Source organism: Cibotium barometz, chromosome 27 (genome assembly GCF_041138505.1).
Source record: "Cibotium barometz isolate CiBa-2024 chromosome 27, ASM4113850v1, whole genome shotgun sequence".
NCBI classification, from domain to species: domain Eukaryota; kingdom Viridiplantae; phylum Streptophyta; class Polypodiopsida; order Cyatheales; family Cibotiaceae; genus Cibotium; species Cibotium barometz.
This window is the reverse complement of record NC_141072.1, coordinates 7855587-7878508: the sequence shown is the minus strand read 5'-3', so window position 1 is coordinate 7878508 and position 22922 is coordinate 7855587. Positions and strand designations below refer to the sequence as shown.

General features: G+C 41.4%; 2 protein-coding genes across 2 annotated transcripts; one reads left to right on the top strand and one right to left on the bottom strand.

Annotated features, from left to right (window-relative positions):
- The first annotated feature begins 417 nt into the window (after positions 1–417).
- Positions 418–13709, top strand: LOC147623033 (uncharacterized). The gene is made up of 3 exons (XM_086820988.1): positions 418–647; positions 750–1463; positions 13609–13709. Exons 1-3 carry the CDS (start codon positions 452–454, stop codon positions 13707–13709), a joined length of 1011 nt encoding a protein of 336 aa, XP_086677114.1. The 5' UTR covers positions 418–451.
- Positions 13710–15808: 2099 nt separating this feature from the next.
- LOC147623032 (uncharacterized) lies at positions 15809–18717 on the bottom strand. The gene is made up of 2 exons (XM_086821800.1): positions 16907–18717; positions 15809–16828 (listed from the first exon to the last, which is right to left on the bottom strand). The coding sequence occupies exons 1-2, from the start codon at positions 18562–18564 to the stop codon at positions 15943–15945; spliced, it is 2544 nt and encodes an 847-aa protein (XP_086677926.1). The 5' UTR covers positions 18565–18717; the 3' UTR covers positions 15809–15942.
- Positions 18718–22922: the final 4205 nt, after the last annotated feature.

Below are 22922 nucleotides of genomic sequence, written 5' to 3'. Positions count from 1 at the left end.
GCTTGATCTGCAACCTCCTCTCAGAAGCTAGGGAAGTTTGATCCTCACTTACATCCTTCTACCTTGTCCAACCTCCTTTTATAGAGTGTAACAGTGGAGCCAAGCTATGGAAGCTTGAGTTGCAAATGCTTTGGCTCTCATAATCTTACTCATTGTCTCCTCTCATCCCCTCCAATATCCTCTTTCAAAGTGCAGTAATAGCACAGCCAAGCCCTTGGAACTTGCTCTACAACTCCTTCTCTTTTTTACATCTCCCTAGTCTAAGTTTTTTTCTCACCATTCTATTTTTCTTTGCCATCAAGGTTTATAATCTCTCTAATATATACACCTGATGTCTTCTTCTAGAGCTCGAAGGCCTCCAATCAGTATTCAATCTCTCTCTTGTAACAGTGGTCAAGATGAGGATGGGCACTGGAACATCAAACAGTACGAGAAGTGGAATTGGATTACGATGCAGCCTAGTACAAGAGGAAGCCACAAGGTGTCAAAGCGATACGTTGATATACAAAGTCACCATTGGAAAGGGCGGATATTGGAGCTCAAACAAGATCGTGATGGAAAAAAGCTAGCCAAGGTCCAACATGTTTACAAGGCAACAGAGCTGAAACTAGCAGACCATGACCAACGTCAACGATTTCCTGCAAATTGTAAGTTATTTCACCACTTTATATTCTTGTTTTTAAATCAATTGTGTGCTAATAATGGTATACTGAGCACTGCTTCGATTGTTCTTGGGTTCCTGTGCGTAGATATTTTTCCCTCAAACTATAGTGAATGGGAGCCTATGGAGGCAATTTCAGGAACCTTTGAAGCATACCATGTGGAGCTTGGTAGTTTAATCTTTGGAGGGTGTCCAGCTGCACAACTTCTAGCACGAAACATCTTCTTCTATGAGGATACATATGTGGTTCCCACGACAGCAAATGGTACTGGAAAATTAGTTCCAAAACCTACGCCAACTCTCACATCTATTGAATGGCCAATTCTAGACAATGCTTCAGTGGCCATGGCTTGTTTGCAGATCGAAAGCAAGGTGCAAAATGCTATGAAGTGCACATATGGATCTCACAAAGCAACCATAACCTGCTTCATACCTCTACACCTCTTTGTGTACCTGTTCCGTACAAGTGACACACATCGTACCCCAACTTTATGGATTGCAAAGGGGGAGAGAGCTCTGACTTGTTTCTTATCACCTGCATGGGATAAAAAAGTTGTTCAACACAATGGAGACACCATCAGATGCGGAGTAATTGTTGAGAAGGTTGTGATGCGCTATCATATTGCCAAGCAACAGTTGTCCATTGCGTTTCCTTACAGGCGATGGAAGCTTACAAATGGAGAATGGGAGGCGTTAGACTCCGACACAACCTCTACAGAACAGGGTGTGCTACATATATCCATGCAAGGTGGGGATGTAGAAGATGTTACTATGAATGATGACTGGTCCCTTGCCAACTTACGTGACTACTTAGTTCTTCGATTCTCACTCAGTGGTGATTTTGCTTTGATAATCAATGGTAGAGTAGTGCGCAAAAGGCAGGAACGATCTTTTCTTTGTAGAGAAATTACTTTCCCTGGCTGTGTAGCTATCAGATAACCACTGGATATGTAATCTTGAATTGAAGTAAATACAATTTCAATTTTTTTGCCTCACTGTCTTATTAAGGTTTTTCAATTGTCTTGTGCAATTTTATTTTTTTGTGATAGTGTAAGGTTGGTCACAGAAGCATCTGTGGCATGAGCCACTAGTAAATTGGAAATGACCTTGCGATGGAAGGATACGTTCTTGCTTTCGCATACCATTTTTTAAAATTTTTTTGGTACTTACAAATTTTAAAAGTTTTTAAAAATTTTATAACAAGGTCGCCCATTTATAAACGATACTTTACTCATTTACATCAATTGACAATTATCGTTCTCTCCTAACACTTGCTCTCAATTTCGCACACCTTTCTGTATCACACACTCTCTATTTCCTCCAATCACTCATAGACATGGCACCTCTACTTGACGCACTTATTGCACAGCTAGGAAAGCTTGAGTTACTTCATAGGGTTGATGAGATCGTCCCTATGTTTGAGGGAGCAATTGATGTACGTGCAACAATGCATCTACACGCGGATGCTTTTACAGATGTCATTCAGTATATGGATGAACACATCAGCACGTACTCCATCATGTTTGAGGGTGATGAGGGCTTATGGGTTCCAGTTGACCTCATCAAGTACATATTCAGGGAAGAGAAGAATTTTAGATTTCGCCTATCCAGGTTTTTAAAATCCCTCACAGAAAAGGACTACAGAAATGAGGAGGAAGACTTACTCTTGGATCTACAAATGGGCAACATCGGCACTTCTTTCCTAAGCTGGGACATGGTTTTGGTCCTTCTGTTACAAGAGGGTGTGGCGAAAGAAAGTGGCAAGGAAAAAGAAAAGGGCAAAGTAAAGCTAATGGAGCAGGTCCAAGAGGCCCATGCTGAGGAAGAGAATGTTACAGAACAATGGGAGGCCTCAATGGCATTGGTGGCTCTACAAGATAATGTCCCCGACTAGAGGGCGATGAAGTACTCGAGGAGGTCCCAGACCTTGTTATCATGTCTTTGCATCCAATCATTATTGATGGGAAAGAGTTTTTGTTTTTGGATGACATTGCCAAGACACTCGGGTTTTGTGAGGATGAGGCACTTTCTATTATTGCCGTGAATGCTGGGGGTCAAGACAAAGGAAAAGTGAAAATCTCTTTTGAAGATGAAAACCTCACAAAAGCGCTTGCATATGATATTGGTAGCAGTACCTTGGAAGTTGTAGTGGCCAAAGCGCTCGTTGAAATAAAGCAAGAAGTGCAATTCTATGAGAGCGTAGCTGCCTTTGAACCACACATGCCCTTGGTTGCTGGCGATGCTCAAGACCAAGGAAGCATAAACTTGACGAATGAGCAACTAGTTGCAAGTGACGATGCAACTAAGGTATGTCCTTACTTCTTAGTTGTAAAGCAAATTATTTTTTGTATCATTTCACGCTTCCTAACTTCTATATTGACATGTTGACAGACTGCTTTTGAAGTGGACAAGTTTGCTATGCGCGTAGGAGGAACGCGGCCAAAGTCAGAGGGTCGAGATGCATCCCTTTGGCACTACATACCTGCTCTCAGAGCCGACACAGTGCGGGTTTTTCATTTAGAATATGCAGAGATCGCCTACGCCGAGCTCCTAAAATGTAAAGCACTTAGTGCAGTCTTGTCGGAGAACCCCTTAGCCTCGAACATAAATAAATGTATTTTGGTAGCTAGGGAAGTTGCCTTGTATTGCTTCACGGGCAACCATCCCGGCTCAGTTTTAGGCCATTGTGCCCTTTTTCAGGCTCAAGGAATCAATGAGCCGAGTGATGTATTCCAAAGCTTAGGCCAGAAACCAGCCTCTAGAACTCTCTCTCCTGAGCTCTTCCAAGAGCTTATTAAAAAGATGTAATGCAAACTTCTCTTCCAAGTTTAATAAAATTTTTTTGTTGTGCATTGTAAGTTGTGATTTTTCCTGGCGTACTTGTGATATACCATTTCAAGCCTCGCAATTTTAAGATTTTGTTCATGTGTTCATAGAAAAAATTGTTTAGGATTTATTTTAATTGAGATCGTGATTAAAAAAAGTAATCGAGATTGGGTTAGAGCGGTATGAAAAAATATTGTATTTATAGATGTAAACACACTCACATATATGTATATATATATGTACATATATGTATATATATACATATATATGTGTGTGTGTGTGTGTGTACCTATATATATATATAAGATTTTGGGGCTATTGAATGATATATATATACATATATATACATATATATACATATATATATATAAAAGATGTATAGGATATATATATATATATAAGACATAAGATATTATAAGATTTTAAGGCTATTATCAGATATATATACATATATATAATATTTTATATAAATATATAAGATTTTGGGGCTGTTAGGACACCTAAAGGGTCTTATGAGCCTCACCAGACCAAAGACATCAAAAAAAATAAAAAAATACCATGTGTGCTACGGCGCGTAAATCGACATTTTGACCTAGTCAAAGTACCGATTAACGCGCCGTAGCGCACATGGCAATTTTTTTAATTTTTTTGGCCTTGAGGCTCATAAGGCACTCTATAAGGGTCTCTAGGTGCATTTATAGGATCTACCTTTTTTGTATATATAAATAAACATATATATATATGTGTATATGTATATATATTTGCATATGTATATATGTGTGTATATATGTTTGTGTGTGTATATATATATATATGTGTGTGTGTGTGCACCTATATATATATATATATAAGATTCTGGGGCTATTGAAAGATATATATATATATAATATATATATATATATAAAAGATATATAGGATATATATACATAAGACATAAGATATTATAAGATTTTAAGGCTATTATAAGATATATATAAATATAAATAATATCTTATATAAATATGTAAGATTTGGGGCTGTTAGGGCACCTAAATGGTCTTATGAGCCTCACCAGACCAAAGATATCAAAAAAAAATAAAAAAAATACCATGTGCGCTACGGCGCGTAAATCTCCATTTTGACCTGGTCAAACTAGAGATTAACGCGCCGTAGCGCACATGGCATTTTTTTTTATTTTTTTTGCCTTGAGGCTCATAAGGCACTCTATAAGTTTCTCTAGTTGACTTTATTGGATCTACATTTTTTGTATATATAAATATTCATATATATGTGTGTGTGTGTGTGTACATATATATATATATATGTGCATATGTATATATATTTGTATATGTATATATATGTGTGTGTATATATGTTTGTGTGTGTATATATATATGTGTGTGTGTGTGTGTGTGTGTTTTTTCCTGTGTGTATAGTGCTTTTATATTTTTTAAATGAAATGTTCATTGGCACTGAGCATACAAAAAAAATGGACTCAACAAAGAATGTAACACAACTCACAAAGTTTTCATTAATGTGTGAAAAAGCTACAAAGGAATCTGGGAACATTACAAAATTTTGTAGGGAGAATTACAAAATGGGTTAGCCTATTGAGGTAGAAGGCTACGCTCTAAACGTAGACGTAGGGCTAGGGACATATCTACAGGCTTCAAAGTAACTCTCTTGGCATGTACCATAGCCAGCACTGAGTCTTCAAAAACAGAAACTACAATATCTTCAGCAGCTTCTTGAAGAGCTTCAAGAGCTGTGCTCTGTATGCGGTCAACCCTGTCAGAATATTTTTCCATTGTTTCTCTCACCAGTCGAGAGAATGGTGCCTTGGGGATGAGAAGATCTGTGCTTTTCTGATATTTCCTAATCTCTCGTAGCGCGACTGTCCCTGGCCTCCATTTTCTCTTCTTCTTTGTAACTGGTGGAGGCGGTGGTGGTCTTTGATTCTCCCACGGTGGTCGTTCGGACCTGAACTTCTTTTTCTTTTGTGCACGCTCTTCCTCTTCTTGTTGGTCCCGAAACTTGCCCTCCATTCTTTTACCACACTTCTTGACTGGCCGTCTGGATGTTGTGGCTGCCTGTGGCTGTGCTTGGCTTGCCCTCCTTGCGTCCTCTTTGGGCTGCTGTCTCTTTTGCATTTCTGTCTCCCAAGCTGCCCTCACAAGAGCAAACTCTTTGTCAATGGTATCTTTCGTGATGCCGTAGGACAAGAGCTCGACCTCCCTGTTCTGTAAGATAACCTCTAGCTGTTCTAGGGTGTCGGCCTCAATAACAATCTCCGGTGGCTGCCCTTGACCTTCCTCGGCTTCTTTTCGACGCCGCTCTTCTTCTGCTTCTCTACTAGGCCCTGCTTCTTCAGCTTCCTTCCTGCGTTGCGCTTCTTCGGCCTCCTTCCTGCGCTCTTCTTCTCTCATCTCCTTTGCCTCTTGCTCTATTACGATAGGTAGACTTGTCCTTTTTGCTGTAGCAGGTAGTGGGCCGAGTTGATCGAAAAACCGCAAGTCTTGCTCCTGTTCTTCTGGCATGGCCTAGGTATGTACGAGTGCAAGAGATAGTGGGAGGGCAAGAGAGAGTAGAGCACAAAGAAGAAATTGAAATGTGGTGGCTATAAATGAAAAATGACTTAAATATGTCTATAAATATAATTTTTTAAAACTTTTAGAAAATTTAAAAACACAAAAAGATTATAATCAGAGAGTTTAAGCCCATGAGGAACCACACCGACGCTTGCTTGCTACCCACTGCCGTAGTCTCTCCCTAGCATTTGATCTGTTGTATCCTTCAGTTCTTCTTGCATTAACAGTTTTCATTATTTGACGCCTAAGAGACAAATTACCGCGACTTTTCTGCCTTTTTTTGCCAACCAGAACGCGATAGAACCAGTTGAACATTTCATGGAGTGCATTACTCTTGACTTTGCCACCACCATGGCGAGTGCCCTTAAAATACACGGCCTTTGCTTGGTTATGTGATTTCTCCATGCCTTGATTGCTCCAAAGTGCTAAAGAGCCATATCTATCGAGAAAGTATGGCCCATGTGCATACAATATATGCTGCATAGAAAATTACAAAAAGTCAACAAACAGTATGAAGAACATACTACAAGGACACAATAAATACAACATTACCATGTAGTGAGTAATGTGTGTTTCTCCCCATGCCTCGACCATTTCTTCTGTGAATCTACAAGTGGCTTGTTTAAGTGCCTCAATACCATGGTCATCCAGGTGAGGTCGCTCTAGAAGATCGACCATTTTATTACACACCTCCCATACATGTGCACGTTTTAGGCCAAGCCTGGCATCATTTCCTCGATATGTTGTGACATCACATATCTTCTTCCAAATTTCAAAGTCAGTGTGGCTATGAGAACCCAAGTGGTTTGATAGCAAGTGTCTTGCCTTTGATCCACCCATGCAAATTTTATTAGGGTTGTCTTGTGTAGGGTTTGATTTTCTGTCCTTTGTCAAGACCACTGCTCCAGCATGTAATCCCATAGAGGAAAGTACACCCTCTAGTGCACGTATTGACTCTTCTCGTCGATCTTCGGGCTCCATGTTCCAGACATAGTTTATGTGGAGCATCAATAGCTTATCCAAAATCCTGAGTCTTGCATGTAATGTGCACACATGCACTTGACATAGTGGAATCTCTAAGATTGGGTTCCAAGCATTGTCCTCCTGGTCACGACTAGGTGGCTTGCTCTGGTCACAACTTAATATGCCATTATGCCATACCTTTGATCCTTTCCTCTGTTCAGCATCAAAAACGATTGCTTTTTTTGCACCCACCTGTTTTTGACTTTTGCCTTTGCTAGGTTGTTTCCCTTTTACTCTTGAGTCTACTGCTGTCTTGGAATGACAACAGTAAACACATGAGAATATAGTATTCGCACCTGTTTTACAACCCAACATACACTTTAAGGTTTTTAGATCGCCACCCAAGTGCCATTCAACGTTAAAGCAGCCTATTCCGGGAACATCAAGCTTCTGACCATTGACCTGACAAGAGACGACATGTTGAATGCCAGACCGTTCAAAATACCACCTCAAGGTATCATGGTTCTCTTTTGGGAGGACCCATGCTGCTTGCCACCAGATGTTCTTCTCTGATTGAATGCCGTAGTAGTCTTGCTTATGCCCTTGACCCCTATTGTTGCTGTCTTCAGTTGCATCCAACTCTTGGGTCTCTAAAGGCCTTCCTCTAAGTGCTCGGCTCATCAAGGTTAAACTAACACGCTCCAGTCTTTGACCTTTAACCACTTGACATTCATCCAGCTTCAAGACAAACACGGCATTTCCACCTGTCTCTTCAAGTGTGAGGCCATAGTACTGAATCATTGCTTTTTGTAGCACTTCCATGTCAATGTAGACATTGTTATATGCATTGTATTCAAAGGGTTTGATTGTTGGGATTGGCATAATATCCTCCACCCACTTGTACCCACCCTCGAACATGGATGCAATATCACCATTAGCACACTTCTTTGCCATCTGTAAGCTATAAAGTGTTGGAAGCAAGGATTGCATAACTCCCTTTGCTCGCAACCCTAAAGTGATTGACCTGTATATTGCTCTGTAACCTTTCTGGCTAATACCTGCTGAGTCACATATATCAAGCATCTCTTTGGGGGTGACAATTTCTTTGATTTCCTTCAAGAAATGTTGACGAAGGGTCTCCCGCAGCTTATCATTACCAGAACCTGTTATCATTTCCATAATATCCTTCTCCTGAAGGACATGCTGAAGAAGGGAGGCATTAACATTGTCCTCAGCGTTGTTACATCCTAGTATAGCTGTTGCACAAGCCCTACAATCACAATGGTCAACCATGAGAGATGCTTTATTCATTAATTGCTTCTCAAAGCTGCTATAATTCCTACAAAAATTTTTACCTGGTTGTTTGTTTACGCCTCTTGCATGCGCCTGCTGTCTTTGAAAGCAACCCAACAGCTTTACGTTTTCTTTGCCTTGCGTGATATCCCATGGGAAGGTGAGTGAAATGGTGAACACGACGCCGAAGATTACGAGTGGAGTGTTGAAGACGAACATAATTATCGATAAATTGATTTATTGTGCGCACACGATCCGCTAGATTATTCTTCTGCACCTCAAGCTCCTCTGAGAGCTCTTTAATCCTCTGCATCAAACCATTGATCTGCTTAGTCGATGCCGCTTGAAGCTGGTCGAAGACAAATTGTGTTTGCCTCTTTTCAGCTGCCTCATCTAGCCACAACATGTGTAATCTCCTACAATAGCCAAGAAGCCCATTGAAACCATCACCAACAAACATAAGAAAACTTGTAATGCTTTTGAATGGTGGAGGGGCACCAGATATTGGATCTGGTGGATAAAGATTTTCATCAATCCAAAGATCAATGGCCTTTGCTCCTTGCATTCGAAGCTGATCGTATGAAATATTGGGTGCAACATGCCTACTGCGTAGGGTTGCGTATTCTGTCTCCAAATCAACCTGAAGGCGGATCTTAGAAGGCTTATTGGTGATGTCTTGTAGTGCCATCTACAAGAAAGTAGGCTTGTAAGCTTGGGTTGAATAGGAGTGGAAGGAGCAGGATATGGTATCAAAAAATAATGGGAAGAATGGAGATGAGGGTTGCTTCTCTAGAGCTGCATTGTGGATAGAGAAAGAAGCCAGAAAGGGAGCCAAAGAAACATAGAGAGGGTTGGCAATGGTGAGACAAAAATGCAAAGGAGACAATGCATCATGGGAAGCTTCTTTAGTGCAAGCTATGGCTACTAAGCAATATAGAGAGAGAATACTTCATGAAAAGGTTCTTCTGTGCTACTACTGTGGGTTTGGAGAGAGAACCAAGTATTGTAGAAAGAATGCTCCTGGTAAGCTTCTTCCTTGCAAGCCATGGCTACTACTGTGGGTTTGGAGAGAGAAGGCTCATTTAGGAGTACAGACCTGCTAGCTATGGAGAGAGGACCAAGTACTGTAGAGAGAATGCTCATGGTAAGCTTCTTCCCTGCAAGCCATGGCTACTACTGTGGGTTTGGAGAGAGAAGGCTCATTTAGGAGTACAGATCTGTTAGCTATGGCTTTTGGAGTAGAGAAAGACGCTTTTTTCCATGGAGAAGGAGTGCAGGGCGTTTTAGAGAGAAGATTTAGAGAGAGAAAGAGATCTGGTGTACACACAAAAAAGGGGGGAAGAAAGTGACGAATTTTTGGAATGTTTGGAGTTCAAAAAGGTTGCTGCAGGCTATGATTACTGACTGACAGCCCATTACAAAGCTTTAAAGTCACCTAGGTGGCCAGATCTAGGAATATCTCCTTTTTTTTATTTTTTTTTTGTTTTTGTGAAAAATCAAATATATGCTTTTAGGACTAGGCCTCTAGGCTTGGTCAAAGATGGATTAGCATTTTAAGCATTTCACTAAACGTCCAAATTAAAGGGCCCAAGAAGACTCCATTGAGTTCCTAATGTACTTGGCAAGTTGTATTATCAGCAAGATAAACCACTTTCTTGATAGGAACTGGATGACAATTGTGTAACCATTGCAATTGATATGTCATGTTGCTAGTAGCACCAGAATCAACAATAAGGAGAGAACCATCACAAACATGTAGTACCTTTTCTGGAGAGACATTATAATGAACCAAATTAGCCTCTTAATGAACATTGTCTTCATCATGAGGATTTTGTTGAGTAGCATAAGCTTGATTTCGAGTTTCATCATAACACCTCTTGAAGCATCGACTGGATGAATGCCTTGTGCTCCCACAATATTCACAGGTTGCAGAAGAGGAAGAACCCCTTGATAAACAAGGTTGCTTATTTGTAATACCGTGTTCTTCATCGTGCTCTCGTGCCCAACATTCAGATACCAAGTGACTAGTTTTGTCACAATAAGAACAACGCTTTTGAGAAAATCTCAAACAAGAAGAATTAGCTCCTCTTTGGAAGCCACGAGATGTAAATTGGTAGGAGGAAGAAGGGCGTTGTTGAAATGGACTTCTTGAGACAGCAATGTCTATCTCTGATTTTGTGTACTCTTGGGGGCAATCATGACCGTTTCATGAGCTAATGACGTTTGACGATCATGACATTGAGAATTTTCAATCAAGGAAATACATGTATGCTCAAAGTCAATTCCATCCTTGTTAGATAATATAGTGACAATATTATCATACAAAGGATCCTTCACCGTATCAAGAAGGTGTGTAACCATTTGAGTTCGAGGAATAGAATCCCCTGCAGCAAAAAGTTGATTCATAACACCTTTGAATGATTTAATGTGACTAGACATGGATGTACCTGCCTTGAATTGAAGCTTGCCCAGAAGATTACTGAGATACATAATCTCTGTAATAGTTTTCTTCTCAAACATAGTGATAAGATAGTCCCATATAGCATATGACGTGGATAACGGATAAACATCTAGCATGAGTGAATCATTAAGGACAGAAAGTATATACCAACGAGCAGCCTTATCATGACGAGTTCAGTGTGCATGATCAATTTTCCACTGTTCAAAAATAGGACCTTCGGTATTAATAACATCATTCTGAAGTGGATCAAGAGGTTAAGGAGGGCATGCAAGAATACCAAGAACAATATCTGCCAATTCGTCTCCTTCGAAAATTAATAGCATCTTGTATTTCCAACCAAGAAATCCTTGGCCTTGAAAAGAGGAATAGAACGTTGCCCAGAAGAAAATCCGTTAACAAGTATGGTGTTTGCCATGTCGGGTTGTGAGAACACGTACAAGATAAGATCGTAGAACTTGCAGACCATGTATGAGATATGAGAAACGTAGCCAAAAATAAGCATGCACTAGACGACAAGCATAAAGTGATCGTGTAAAGAATAAAACGTGAACCAAAATTAGAACTCTAAAAGTGGAGACCCATGTCTCATGCACGTAAGCAAACTTAGAGGTTTATAAAAGATAAAAATAATAATAAGAAAAAGCACCACATTAAGAAAAAGCATCGCGTTATGACGCAACTTGTAGCTTGTACGGCAAGCAGCCATCTGAAGCTTTCACGGAGAGCTTTGACGATCAAATCCTGCTTACGACTCAGAGACAACTACCTGTTTTCTCTCACAAAGAACCTGTTTTACTGTTTTAGATGCAGTTTGCCTGAACTGTCCTAACTTTTGACTCAGAACTCCGATTGACAAACCGTTTTGATAGGATTCACCAGCACTGTACTGTCTATGCATGAGTTAGGGCTAGCTGTATATAGCTCCCAACACCTCCACTCAAATAAAGGTCTCCAAGTGCAAGTAAAAAAAACCCTTGGGAGCACAAGGGAAAAACCCGAGCTCCTACATATAAATGTACAATGCCTTCTTAAAGTCCATGTGTAATGTGCTTCTATATACAAAGTACAAAGAATAAATGTGCATGATGTGAAGTAATGTGTGAAGTCCTAAGGTCTATAGGCTATGTACAAGTCTAGACAAAATTAACATGACGTAAGATGTGCTAATCTCCAAAAAGAGAGGCCATCGCAACTCCAAGTTCTGATCGCAAAAGTGTAAACCGAGCTTCATGGAGTTATTTGGTGAGAATGTCTGCAATCATTTGATCAGTTGGACAATGTTCTAACATTATTGCTCCTTTCCTTACTTCATGTCGAACATAGTGATAATGAACTGCAATATGCTTGGACTTGCTATGTTGCACGTAGTCCTTGGCTAGACTAATAGCACTTTGGTTGTCACATCTAAGAGGAGTGCTTGAGGAAGGAGAATTACCAATATCAGCAAGCAATTGTCGAAGCCAAACCAATTCACGAGCTGCTAAAGATGTAGCTACATATTCAGACTTTGTAGTAGAAATTGCAATACAACGTTGTTTCTTACTAGCCCAAGATACCAAACAGCCATTGATAAAGAAGTAATTACCACTGGTGGATCGCATGGACAAGTTAGAGCTTGCCCAATCAACATCTGAATAACCCAAAAGATTAAGAGAAGTTGATGAAGATATGTCTTCTTGACGGCAATATACAAGTCCAAAATTTGCAGTGCCCTTTAAGTACTTCAAAACATGTTTAGCTTGAGACCAATGTCTTGTAGATAGAGAGGACAAGTATTGTCCTAAACAGATTTGCTTTGAACTTGAATACCAAGGCATGAATGGATGTCACCAAGATCCACCATATCAAAGGCTGAGGATAAAACCTTTTTTACTTGTTGCATGAAAGATAGATTACTGACACAAGTATAGTGTCATCAACATAAAGGGCCAATATCACAAAATGGTTATCCACATTAAGCTTTATATAAAGATTTGGATCAGAGAAGCAAGAAACAAGCCCGTGAGATGTGAGAAATTGATCAATCTTGATGTACCATGATCGTGAAGCTTGTTTTAGTCCATACAAAGCACGGTGGAGTTGGCATACAAGATGTTCCTTTCTGGGAATTGTAAATCCTTTAGGTTGCTCCATATATATTTCCTCCTTTAAGTCTCCATTAAGAAAAGGTGTCTTAACATCCATTTGATGTATTTCCAAATCAAACTGAGTTGCAAAAGCTAGTAGTACTCGAATGCTTGTACTACGAACTACGGGCAAAAAAGTGTCATGATAGTCAATCCCTGCAATTTGTGAGTATCCCTTTGCAACTAAACGAGCTTTGAATTTATCAAAGGATCCATCTGCCTTTGTTTTAGTCTTGTAAACCCACTTACATTTGATAGGAGTACGATCAAAAGGTAGATTGGTAAGAACCCATGTACCTTTCGAGATCAAAGACTCATATTTATCTTCCATGGCTTCCTTTCATTGTTTCTTTTGTGGAGAGGACCTAGCTTGTGCATAAGTTGAAGGATCTTCAGAAACAGTCAATACTGAGAAGAAAACTATTACAGAGATTATGTATCTCCGTAATCTTCTAGGCAAGCTTCAATTCAAGGAAGGTACATCCATGTCTAGTCACATTGAATCATTCAAAGGTGTTATGAATCAACTTTCTGCTGTAGGGGATCCTATTCCTCGAACTCAAATGGTTACACACCTTCTTGATACGGTGAAGGATCCTTTGTATGATAATACTATCACTATATTATCTAGCAAGGATGGAATTGACTTTGAGCATACATGTATTTTTTTGATTGAATATTCTCAACGTCATGATCGTCAAATGTCGGTAGCTCATGAAACGGTCATGATTGTCCAAGAGTACACAGAATCAGAGACAGCCTTTGCTGTCCAGAGACATCCATTTCAGCAACGCCCTTCTTCCTCCTCCTAATTTACATCTCACGGCTTCCAAAGAAGAGGTAATTCTTCTCGTTTGAGATTTCCTCAAAAGCGTTGTTCTTATTATCAGACAAAACTAGTCACTTGGTATCTGAATGTTGGGCACGAGAGTACGATGAAGAACACGGTATTATAAATAAGCAACCTCGTTTATCAAGGGGTTCTTCCTCTTCTGCAACCTGTGAATATTGTGGGAGCACAAGGCATTCATCCAGTCGATGCTTCAAGAGGCGTTATGATGAAGCTCGAAATCAAGCTTATGCTACTCAACAAAATCCTCATGATGAAGACACTGTTCATCAAGAGGCTAATTTGGTTCATTATAATGTCTCTTCCAGAAAAGGTACTACATGTTCATGATGGTTCTCTCTTTATTGTTGATTCTGGTGCTACTAGCAACATGACATATCAATTGCAATGGTTACACAATTATCATCCAATTCCTGTCAAGAAAGTGGTTTATCTTGCTGATAATACAACTTGCCAAGTAATGGGTATTGGTGGTGACTTTTATTTGGGAACTTCTTCCTCAACCAAGATACTGCGAGGAGTTTTATATGTTCCTAATTTACAAAGAAACTTACTTTCTGTTGCGCGGCTTGTGGATCTTGGTCTATTTGCTGGATTTAATAATACAAAGGGTCGCATCGAAAAGGATGGCACCACTATTGCGGTTGCTCCTCGACATGGTAATCTCTTTGAACTTTCATTGAATGAGGATGTTGCAAATGTTGTTACAGCTCTAGGAGATCTGGATTGTAAGCTATGGCATCATCGGTTTGCTCACTCAAATTTCTCAAAGCTTCTTGATATTCATCGTCGTGATCTTGTGAGAGGTATGGACCTCAAATCTCACCCCGCATATGGGGATATGTGAATATTGTGCTCTAGGCAAACATCATCATAAGCCATTTCCAATGTCTATAAATATTCATTCAAATAATCTTTTGGATCTCATTCATACTGATATTTGTGGACCCTTTCCTCCATCCAAGTCTTGCTACCGTTACTTCATCACTTTTATTGATGACCATTCATGGTATACAAATGTCTTTTTGCTATGACATAAATCAAAAGCATTGGACACATTTAAGAGGTACCAAATATCTGTGGAGAATCACACTGGTCGAAGAGTCAAAATTCTTCAACGTGATAATGGTGCTGAATATATTTTCAAATTATTTCATGATCGTTGCATCAACTATGACATCCACCATGAGTATACCATTCCATATTCTCCCCAACAGAATGGAGTTACAGAGTGAAAGAATCGTACAATTTTGAATGCAATCAAATGCATGCTTATTCATTCTAGATTATCTCGCTCTTTTTGGGAAGAAGCAGTTTTGACAGCACAAGACTTGAAGTAAATTGATATCAAAGAGCAGCGCATAGCATAAGACAAGAGAAATAGAATAACATGACCATCAAGAAAAGATTGGGTGTAATCTCCCTCCTCATGCCGTGTAGCTCCACTTTCACGACATGAGTATTTAGAGAATTATATTCATAAAAATAGCCCAAAGAGTTAATAATAGATGTGCTACCACTATAACGGGACCCTTCTTGAAGAAATAATTAAAAACTCACAAAATGCATCAAAAATTAAAACAAGGCTTGAATTAAATTGATATCAAAGAGCAGAGCATAGCATAAGACAAGAGAAATAGAATAACATGATCATCAAGAAAAGATTGGGTGTAATCTCCCTCCTCATGCCGTGTAGCTCCACTTTCACGACATGAGTATTTAGAGAATTATATTCATAAAAATAGTCCAAAGAGTTAATAATAGATGTACGTACAATTTGGGCTTGCTTTTCCCACTTGTAGGTATTGCTTTACATATTATTAACCATATGAAATTTCTTAAAGTTTGTACAATGTATAAAAGACTTTACCCAAATATAAATGTTATTGGGCCTTTACATATGAAATAACTTTGTGCACACTAGCACACATATATAATAACTTTTTGTACATTCGCACGTTTCATTAAACCGATTCCTACGCATATTAAAATCAAGCATATTTTTTTTAACAATTATTAATTCACTAAAATATGATAAAATATATAGATGTGCCTCTCTCAACTTTTTGTAAAGGTTTTCTTTGTTAATACTTATATATTTACTAAAAGCACCTTGACGGCCACAAGCATACCGCTAAAGGCAACTCGTCAATACAGTTCTTATTACAAAGAAAATGAATTGAAGAAGCAACACGTCAAGGGCTGTAGAGGCCAAGCCGAGTGAGGAAAACAGCGACCTCCTGGTTATCTGCGTCTTCAAGCCACATGCGGCCGGGGATGCTCCCGATGCAGTCCTTCAGGCCGTCCGAGAAGTGTAAAACGTCGGCAGCCAGGTGCCGGATGGCTCCTGCGTTCACAGCCATCGCCATAGCCGTGGCCGCGTTGTCGCGGTCTTTGGCCCGGAGAAAATATGTCAGGACTGCCTGGACGCCCACCCTGATCCGGAAACTCCATTGGTTCTCCTCGGCAGTTCTGCGAGGTACTAAATCCCAGCTGTTGTGCTTACGAAGAAGCTCCAACATGATTGCCAGGCCTCCCTTGTGCACCAGGATGGCACGTAATTTTGCGTCCTTCAGAAGCGTTTTTGGGAAGCAGTCGATGAGCTGCTTCTTGCACGGATAGTCGGAAATATCTGGCTGAGCGAGCGCTCTGACCATCCTGTGGACGTTGATGTAGTCAGGGCCGAGCAGTATCGAATGAGCTGCGGCGTGCTCGCAACGAGATAAGTGCACCAGCTGGAGGCTGGCGCGGTCGGCGTCGTTGGTGTTGTTTCCATGCATGCACACATCGATTAGCTCTGCCACGCATGCCAGCGTCCGGCCGTTCCTTCTCTGCTCCGCGGCCGCTTTCTCAAAGTAGTGACGCCCTGCTTCCTTGTCTTGTTTCACGCCAAAGCCCATGCACAGGCATCTCCCTAACTCCACCATTGCATTTGTGTCCTCCCCCTCGTCCGCCGCTCTCTTGTATAGCTCGAACGCCCGCTCTTTCGGCTCCTTCCCTGGTACCGCCACGCCGCCCCTTTCCATAAGTATCCCCATCCTCCACATTGCCTCTCCCTTATTTCCCTTCTCGGCGGCGTACCTGCAACACAGCAACATCTTCAGTGAAAGAAAATCACCGAGAACGGTTTGCAGAAACAGGAATGGCCATGAGAATTACTTGAAGCACTGAAACGCGTTCTCGTAGTCGTGCTCGGGGCCTTTCCAATTGGCCAACCGACTCCCAACCCTCAGTAAAAACTCGCAATCCTGCTCATCACAGCGGCTCAGCCAAGGCAGGAGCGATGCAATACTCCCGGTCACAGCCTCCTCGAACAACCAGTCTTTTCCTAGAAACTCCACAAGCTTCCCCACTGCCTTGTCGGGGATCCCAGCAGTGAGCGTCAGCTCTCCGGAGGGCATGGTGAGCACTAAGGACTTCACGAGGCTCAAAAAGCTACAGATTTCACGGAAGGAGGGACGCATGGCAGCGTCACCGTCCCAACACCGCTTGATGAAACACACCAAAGCAAGGGGGCAGCTCGTCGAGGAGGGGAGCAGTTCAGGCCGTGTTCCTGATTTGGCATCCCTGGCATGGACGCTTGGAGTGGACCTAGTGAGAATCTTGTAGCACACCATGCCAAAGCTATACACGTCCACTTTTTTGGAGTAGATAAGCTGCCCGTCCCCGTCGTTGTAGACCTCCGGAGCCATGTAAACGGGCGTGCCCTGCTTGCCCGTTACGCGGCTCACCCTTTCCGTGTCGAAGTTGCTCCGCGCAGTGCCAAAATCCGCAATCTTGGCCGTAAAATACCCTTGAGAGTCGCTGGGCCAGCGATCGAGGAGGATATTGGCAGGCTTCAGATCACGGTGGATGATCTGTTTTTCATGTAAGTAGGCCATGCCCTTGGAAACCTGAAGCATGATCTCTACAGAAACCCGTAGGGGAAGCTCGTCCGCTAGCTGGTCAATGAATCGGTCCAGGTCACTCTTCATGCATTCCATTAGCAGACACGGCTTGCTTCTATATCCCAAATAGCCTATGATGCGAATGACATTTATGTGGCTTAGGCTTACCATAATCTTCATTTCGATCTCTGAATAGCTGTTGTAATCCTTGACGGCAATGGTAAGGCCGTGCCAAGTCGCCTTAAAAATGTATCCATATGTGCCCTCACCAATCCCTTCACCTTCTACTATATTGAGGCTAGATCTATCCACCTCAAGGGTATTATTATTCTTGAAGCGCTCCAACAATTGCCCCGCAAGTCTCACATCTGCTTCATGAAGAGCTGCTGCACTACCCGCATGATTAACTGCTGCAGGGCTATCCGGCGCTAATTCCTGCACGCAAACTAGCCTCTCCAAGCGACTGATCAAATCTTGATGATCTTTTGCAGTCGCCTCCTGAAGTTGGTCCAGAAGCATGGATCTCAAGCGTTGGGCAATGGCCTTTGCTTCGATGTTCATAACGACATGAGAGCTCGGACCCACTCCATCTTGCACAGAATCCACATGTTGGCCCAGCGGCTGCTGCTCGTTCACACTCTCCACGAAGCTATCCACACTCTCCACAAAACCTTGCAATACTTCTGAAAACTCCTCTCTGCTTTCTGCTTTAGCCACTGCTCTCATCAGCCAGCGGCTGTGCCTGCTCTCTTCCGGACCGTGTGATTCCTCAAGCAAGCTTTGGCCCTTGGCTACACTGCATAGGATGGCCCACACAAGCGGCTCGGGTAGCTGATTCTCCCACCTCGCAAGCCATTCTCTTACTAATCGGATGGCTGCTACCAAGAGCGTACGCTGACTACTCCAAGCGCCCACAGTATGATCCCCCATGCCTCCTGATCTCCAATGGGACTCAAGCTGGCGCAGCGCCTGCAAGCATCATCGTCTTCTTTCGCACGCAAAACCAGCTACTGGTCTACTGTCAGCTATGGAATTACAGTGGTATTGAGAAGATCGTCCCTGCAAGGCGGCCACCCAGGACGATGTTCATATGAGAGGCTGAGCGAGCTTCAAGGCTCGTACCAAGCTCCAAATGTTTCGTTTTGAAAAGAGTTATAGTTTGACCCGCATTTCTTCTTACTTCAATTTTATAAGGGCACATTTTATAACGTTTCGGGAGCCTTTTCTTCTCACTTCCATTTTACAAGGGTAAATTTTGGAGCCTTTTCTTCTTGCTTCCATTTACAACGGTATTAAAAGGTTTTTTTCACAAATGGAACCTACCTTTCTTTTGAAGGGTAATTTTTTTAACCCAAGCCCCCAAAAAGTGTTTCCTAGTCTTCAAAAGTCATCCTACAAGATGTATATATCACCTACATGATGCACTAGCGAGCCATATGCTTAGGCCTAGTTATCCATTATTCATACTTTGACAAGTCAAAAGACCTTTCTTGAATTAAAATAACTTCTTTGCATAATAGGTTCCAAAAGTCCAAGGTATCTTTTGAAGTTGTAAATTTCAAGCCGTGTACTAGTTGCCAAGTTGCTAAGCTTAAAGTAGTTAGCTTTCTTTGTCCATTGAAGTCTTCAAAGGTTGGTATGACGACAAGGTCACATTTTTAAAGTTTTCCTATGACACACAAAAGTAGGAAGTTTTTGAACCACTATAAGAAATGGTAGTCGAAAATGCGGAATAAATTGAAGAGGAAGAAAAGGCAAAATAAATGGTCGCTTCCCATAGCCTCCCTTTTTGTACGCTAATAAAGAAGAGCTCAATAAGAAAATGTTGGACTCAAAAAGGGAAAGAAAGTATTAAAAATAACCTCTCTTTGTTTTTTAGAATCTTAAAAAGGAAAGGAAAGTATAAAAAATGAACACACGCTCTTTCTCTTTCTTTAGAATTTAAAAGTCATATTTAAGTATATATTTATTAAAATAGATTACTTATTTTTATATTTGGTAGTGTACCTTTTGAACCCCACACTGGTCAAAAATGCCAAGGCAGTATCCATGGCAGAAGCTGTCAGGATGGCGAAGGACTTTGCCAAAGCTTTTATCCTGAAAGTCCCACCAAAGCCAGCTCCCTCATCCTTCAAGAGATTTCAGACACCGAGAAGTTCTTCCAACCTTCCGCCTCCAAAGAGACACCAAGGTCCCAACCAAAATGTGGAGACGGGAAGCTTCAGAAATGAAGGAAAACCTTTCCCCCGAAGTACTTTCTTAGGAAATCTGGCTCTCTCAAGAATCCAAAGGGAAGAGCTTCAAAGCGAGAACGAATGCTTCGGATGTCAGGGATTTGGGCACCAGCTCAAGGATTGCTCATCTCCTTCTGTGGTCCAAGGAAGCGAGGGTCCCAGAGTTCAAAGACAGACTCCTTTGTATCAGTCCAATCAGGGTCCCCCGCACCAGAATCAGGGTAACCCCAGAAGAGTGCCAGCTAAGCCTGTAGCCTCCATGCAAAGTAGTCTCCAAACTCCCTCCCAGAATTTGGAACAATCAAAGAGAGAGAGTTCTGCCTCAGACTACAGCAGCGAGAGCCGTCACTATCACTGAAGAAGTGGAGGAAGAGAAAGGACAAATCTATGCAGCAATAGGGCATCAAGGGAATAAGTCAATTCTCAGTCCTCCAGACTCCAGCAGAGTACCAGGGTAAGCAATTCAAGCTTTTGATTGATTCAGGCAGTACTCATTCTTTCATTTCTCGAGGATGTCTGCGTAAATTAGTCCTAAATCAAAAATCAGGGAAACCTATGTAAGTGGAATTGGCCAGTGGAAAGATTCTTTTCACACACCCTGAGACTGACCTGATTCAGTTTAGCCTAGATGAGAATGTAACAGAGTGCCAGTTCAGAGTCCTACCCTTGGGAATCTATGATGGAATCCTTGGAATGGATTGGCTCCGAAAGAATCAGGCTGACATTCATTGTCACAAAGGAACCATCTCTTTCCTAGACCAGTTCAAGGGATTGGAATTTCTGGATCCCCAGTGCTACAATTAGGCAAGGCTTCCAAATTATTAAAAGGGCTCAGAAAGAGGCAAGCTGTGTATGTCGTTTAAATGAATCCAGTAGACATAAAATACAAGGCTAAAGAACCAGAGTGATTAAGTGAGTATGCAGATGTGTTTCCTGAAGAGCTCACTGAGATGCCCCGTCTCGTGAAGTAGATCATGAGATGGAATTAACCCCCGAAGCTAAGCCAGTGGCTCAGCGTGCATACAAAATGCCAGTCCCTGAAGCCATAGAACTTAAGGAGCAGTTAAGACAACTGTTAGAGCAAGTGTCTCACCTTGGGGTGCGCCCGTTCTCTTTCAAAAGAAGAAAGATGGAACATTAAGACTCTGTATTGACTACAGAGGGCTGAATCAATTAACAATAAAAAATAAGTATCCTATTCTTAGGATTGATGAACTTTTGGATCGGTTAAGTGGTACCCAAATGTTCACAAAGATAGATCTCAAATCCGGGTACTACCAGATCAAAATCAAGGAACAGGGCATCCTGAAGACACCATTCAATACTCGCTATGGGCATTATGAGTTCACAGTCATGCCGTTTGGATTGACTAATGCCCCGGTGACATTTAATCATCTTATGCAGGATATTCTCAGAGAATGCTTTGATGATTTGGTTTGTCTTCTTTGATGATATCTTGGTATTCTCAAAGAATGCTGTAGATCATGAAGATCATGTGTGCAAGGTCCTAGAAATCCTAAGGAAACGCCAACTCTTTGCAAACAAGAGCATGTGTTCTTTCTGTGTTGACCAAGTGGAATACTTGGGATTCATAGTATCAAAGGATGGGATTTCTCCTGACCCTGCAAAGATCCAAGCAGTAGTAGAATGGCCAGAACCCAAAACAATAAAGGAAGTCAGAGGATTCCTAGGGTTAACCGGATGGTATACGATCTTTATACCTAGGAATGCTCAGATAGCATCCCCTTTAACTAATCTTCTCAAGAAGAGTACACTTTTTCAGTGGACTGCAATGTGTCAGAGTGCCTTTGACAAGCTGAAGATAGCCTTAGTAACCAACCCTGTCCTTAAGTTACCATATTTTACCAAACCCTTTGAGGTAGTTACTGATGCCAGTGGGTTTGCCTTAGGTAGTGCTCTTATGTAGGAAGGTCATGCAGTAGCCTATGAGTCCAAAAAACTCAGAACACATGAGAGAAATTATGCCGTTCATGACTTGGAGTTACTCTCAGTAGTGTATGCTCTGAAGTTATGGAGACATTATCTTTTGGGACAAAGGTTCACCTTGATGAGATCATCCAATTCTGAAGTGGATCTTCACCCAAAGGGATCTCAACATGCCTCAAAGGAGATGGATGCAGACCCTGCAAGAATTTGATTTTGAAATTAAGTATCGATCAGGGAAAGAAAATGTGGTTGTAGATGCGCTTAGTAGAAAATCCTCCTTGCTTGCAATTACAGTGGTGTCAAATCCATTGATCAATGAAGCAAAGGAGAAAATCATGGAGGACAAATTCTTTGCCCCTATTGCTACCCTTTTGATGCAGGAAAGCAAGACTCCACTCAGGAAATGAGTCGAATTCTTGGATACAAATTGGATGAAGGATGCATGTATTATAATAATCGGCTATGTATTCCCAATGATGAGGGAATAAAGGGAAGAATTCTGAGAGAAGCCCATGATAGCCTGATAGCTGGACATCCAGGGTTTATAAAAACCTATATGTCTGTTAAGAAAAGCTTCTTCTGGCCAGGACTAAAAAAGGATGTACTTGATCATGTGCAAAAATGCTTATTGTGTCAAAGAGTCAAGCCAGAGAGAGTCAAGATGCTAGGGAAACTGCAGCCTCTAGACATTCCATAGATGAAGTGGGAATGTTTCAGTATGGACTTTTGTCACTGGATTACCTTTAGTGCAATCAGGTTACAACTCCATTTTTGTGGTAGTTGGACAGGCTAACCAAAGTTGCCCATCTGATTCCAATGAAAGAAACATACTCTACAGTAGATGTTGCTAGAGTTTTCCTTAAAGAGATCTTCAGATTGCATGGTTTACCTAGGAGGATAGTAAGTGACAGAGATCCCAGATTCACATCGAAATTGTGGACTACAAATGAGACTTGGGATTTAGTGCAATTGCCTGAAGGCAACAAAGCCATTGGATGCAAGTGGGTGTACAAAGTAAAACATAACAGTGATGGAAGCATAAGCAGGTACAAGGCTAGACTGGTAGCCAAAGGATATGCGCAGACATATGGCATTGATTATGAGGAG

Excerpts from the sequence above, each read along its gene's own strand:
- LOC147623033 (XM_086820988.1), top strand. The coding sequence starts at position 452 with ATGCAGCCTAGTACAAGAGGAAGCCACAAGGTGTCAAAGCGATACGTT. Across the intron at positions 648-749 it reads TCAACGATTTCCTGCAAATT|ATATTTTTCCCTCAAACTAT; the intron begins GTAAGTTATTTC and ends TCCTGTGCGTAG. Across the intron at positions 1,464-13,608 it reads CTGGTCCCTTGCCAACTTAC|CTCATGAAACGGTCATGATT; the intron begins GTGACTACTTAG and ends AAATGTCGGTAG.
- LOC147623032 (XM_086821800.1), bottom strand. The coding sequence starts at position 18,564 with ATGGGGGATCATACTGTGGGCGCTTGGAGTAGTCAGCGTACGCTCTTG. Across the intron at positions 16,829-16,906 it reads AACGCGTTTCAGTGCTTCAA|GTACGCCGCCGAGAAGGGAA; the intron begins GTAATTCTCATG and ends GCTGTGTTGCAG.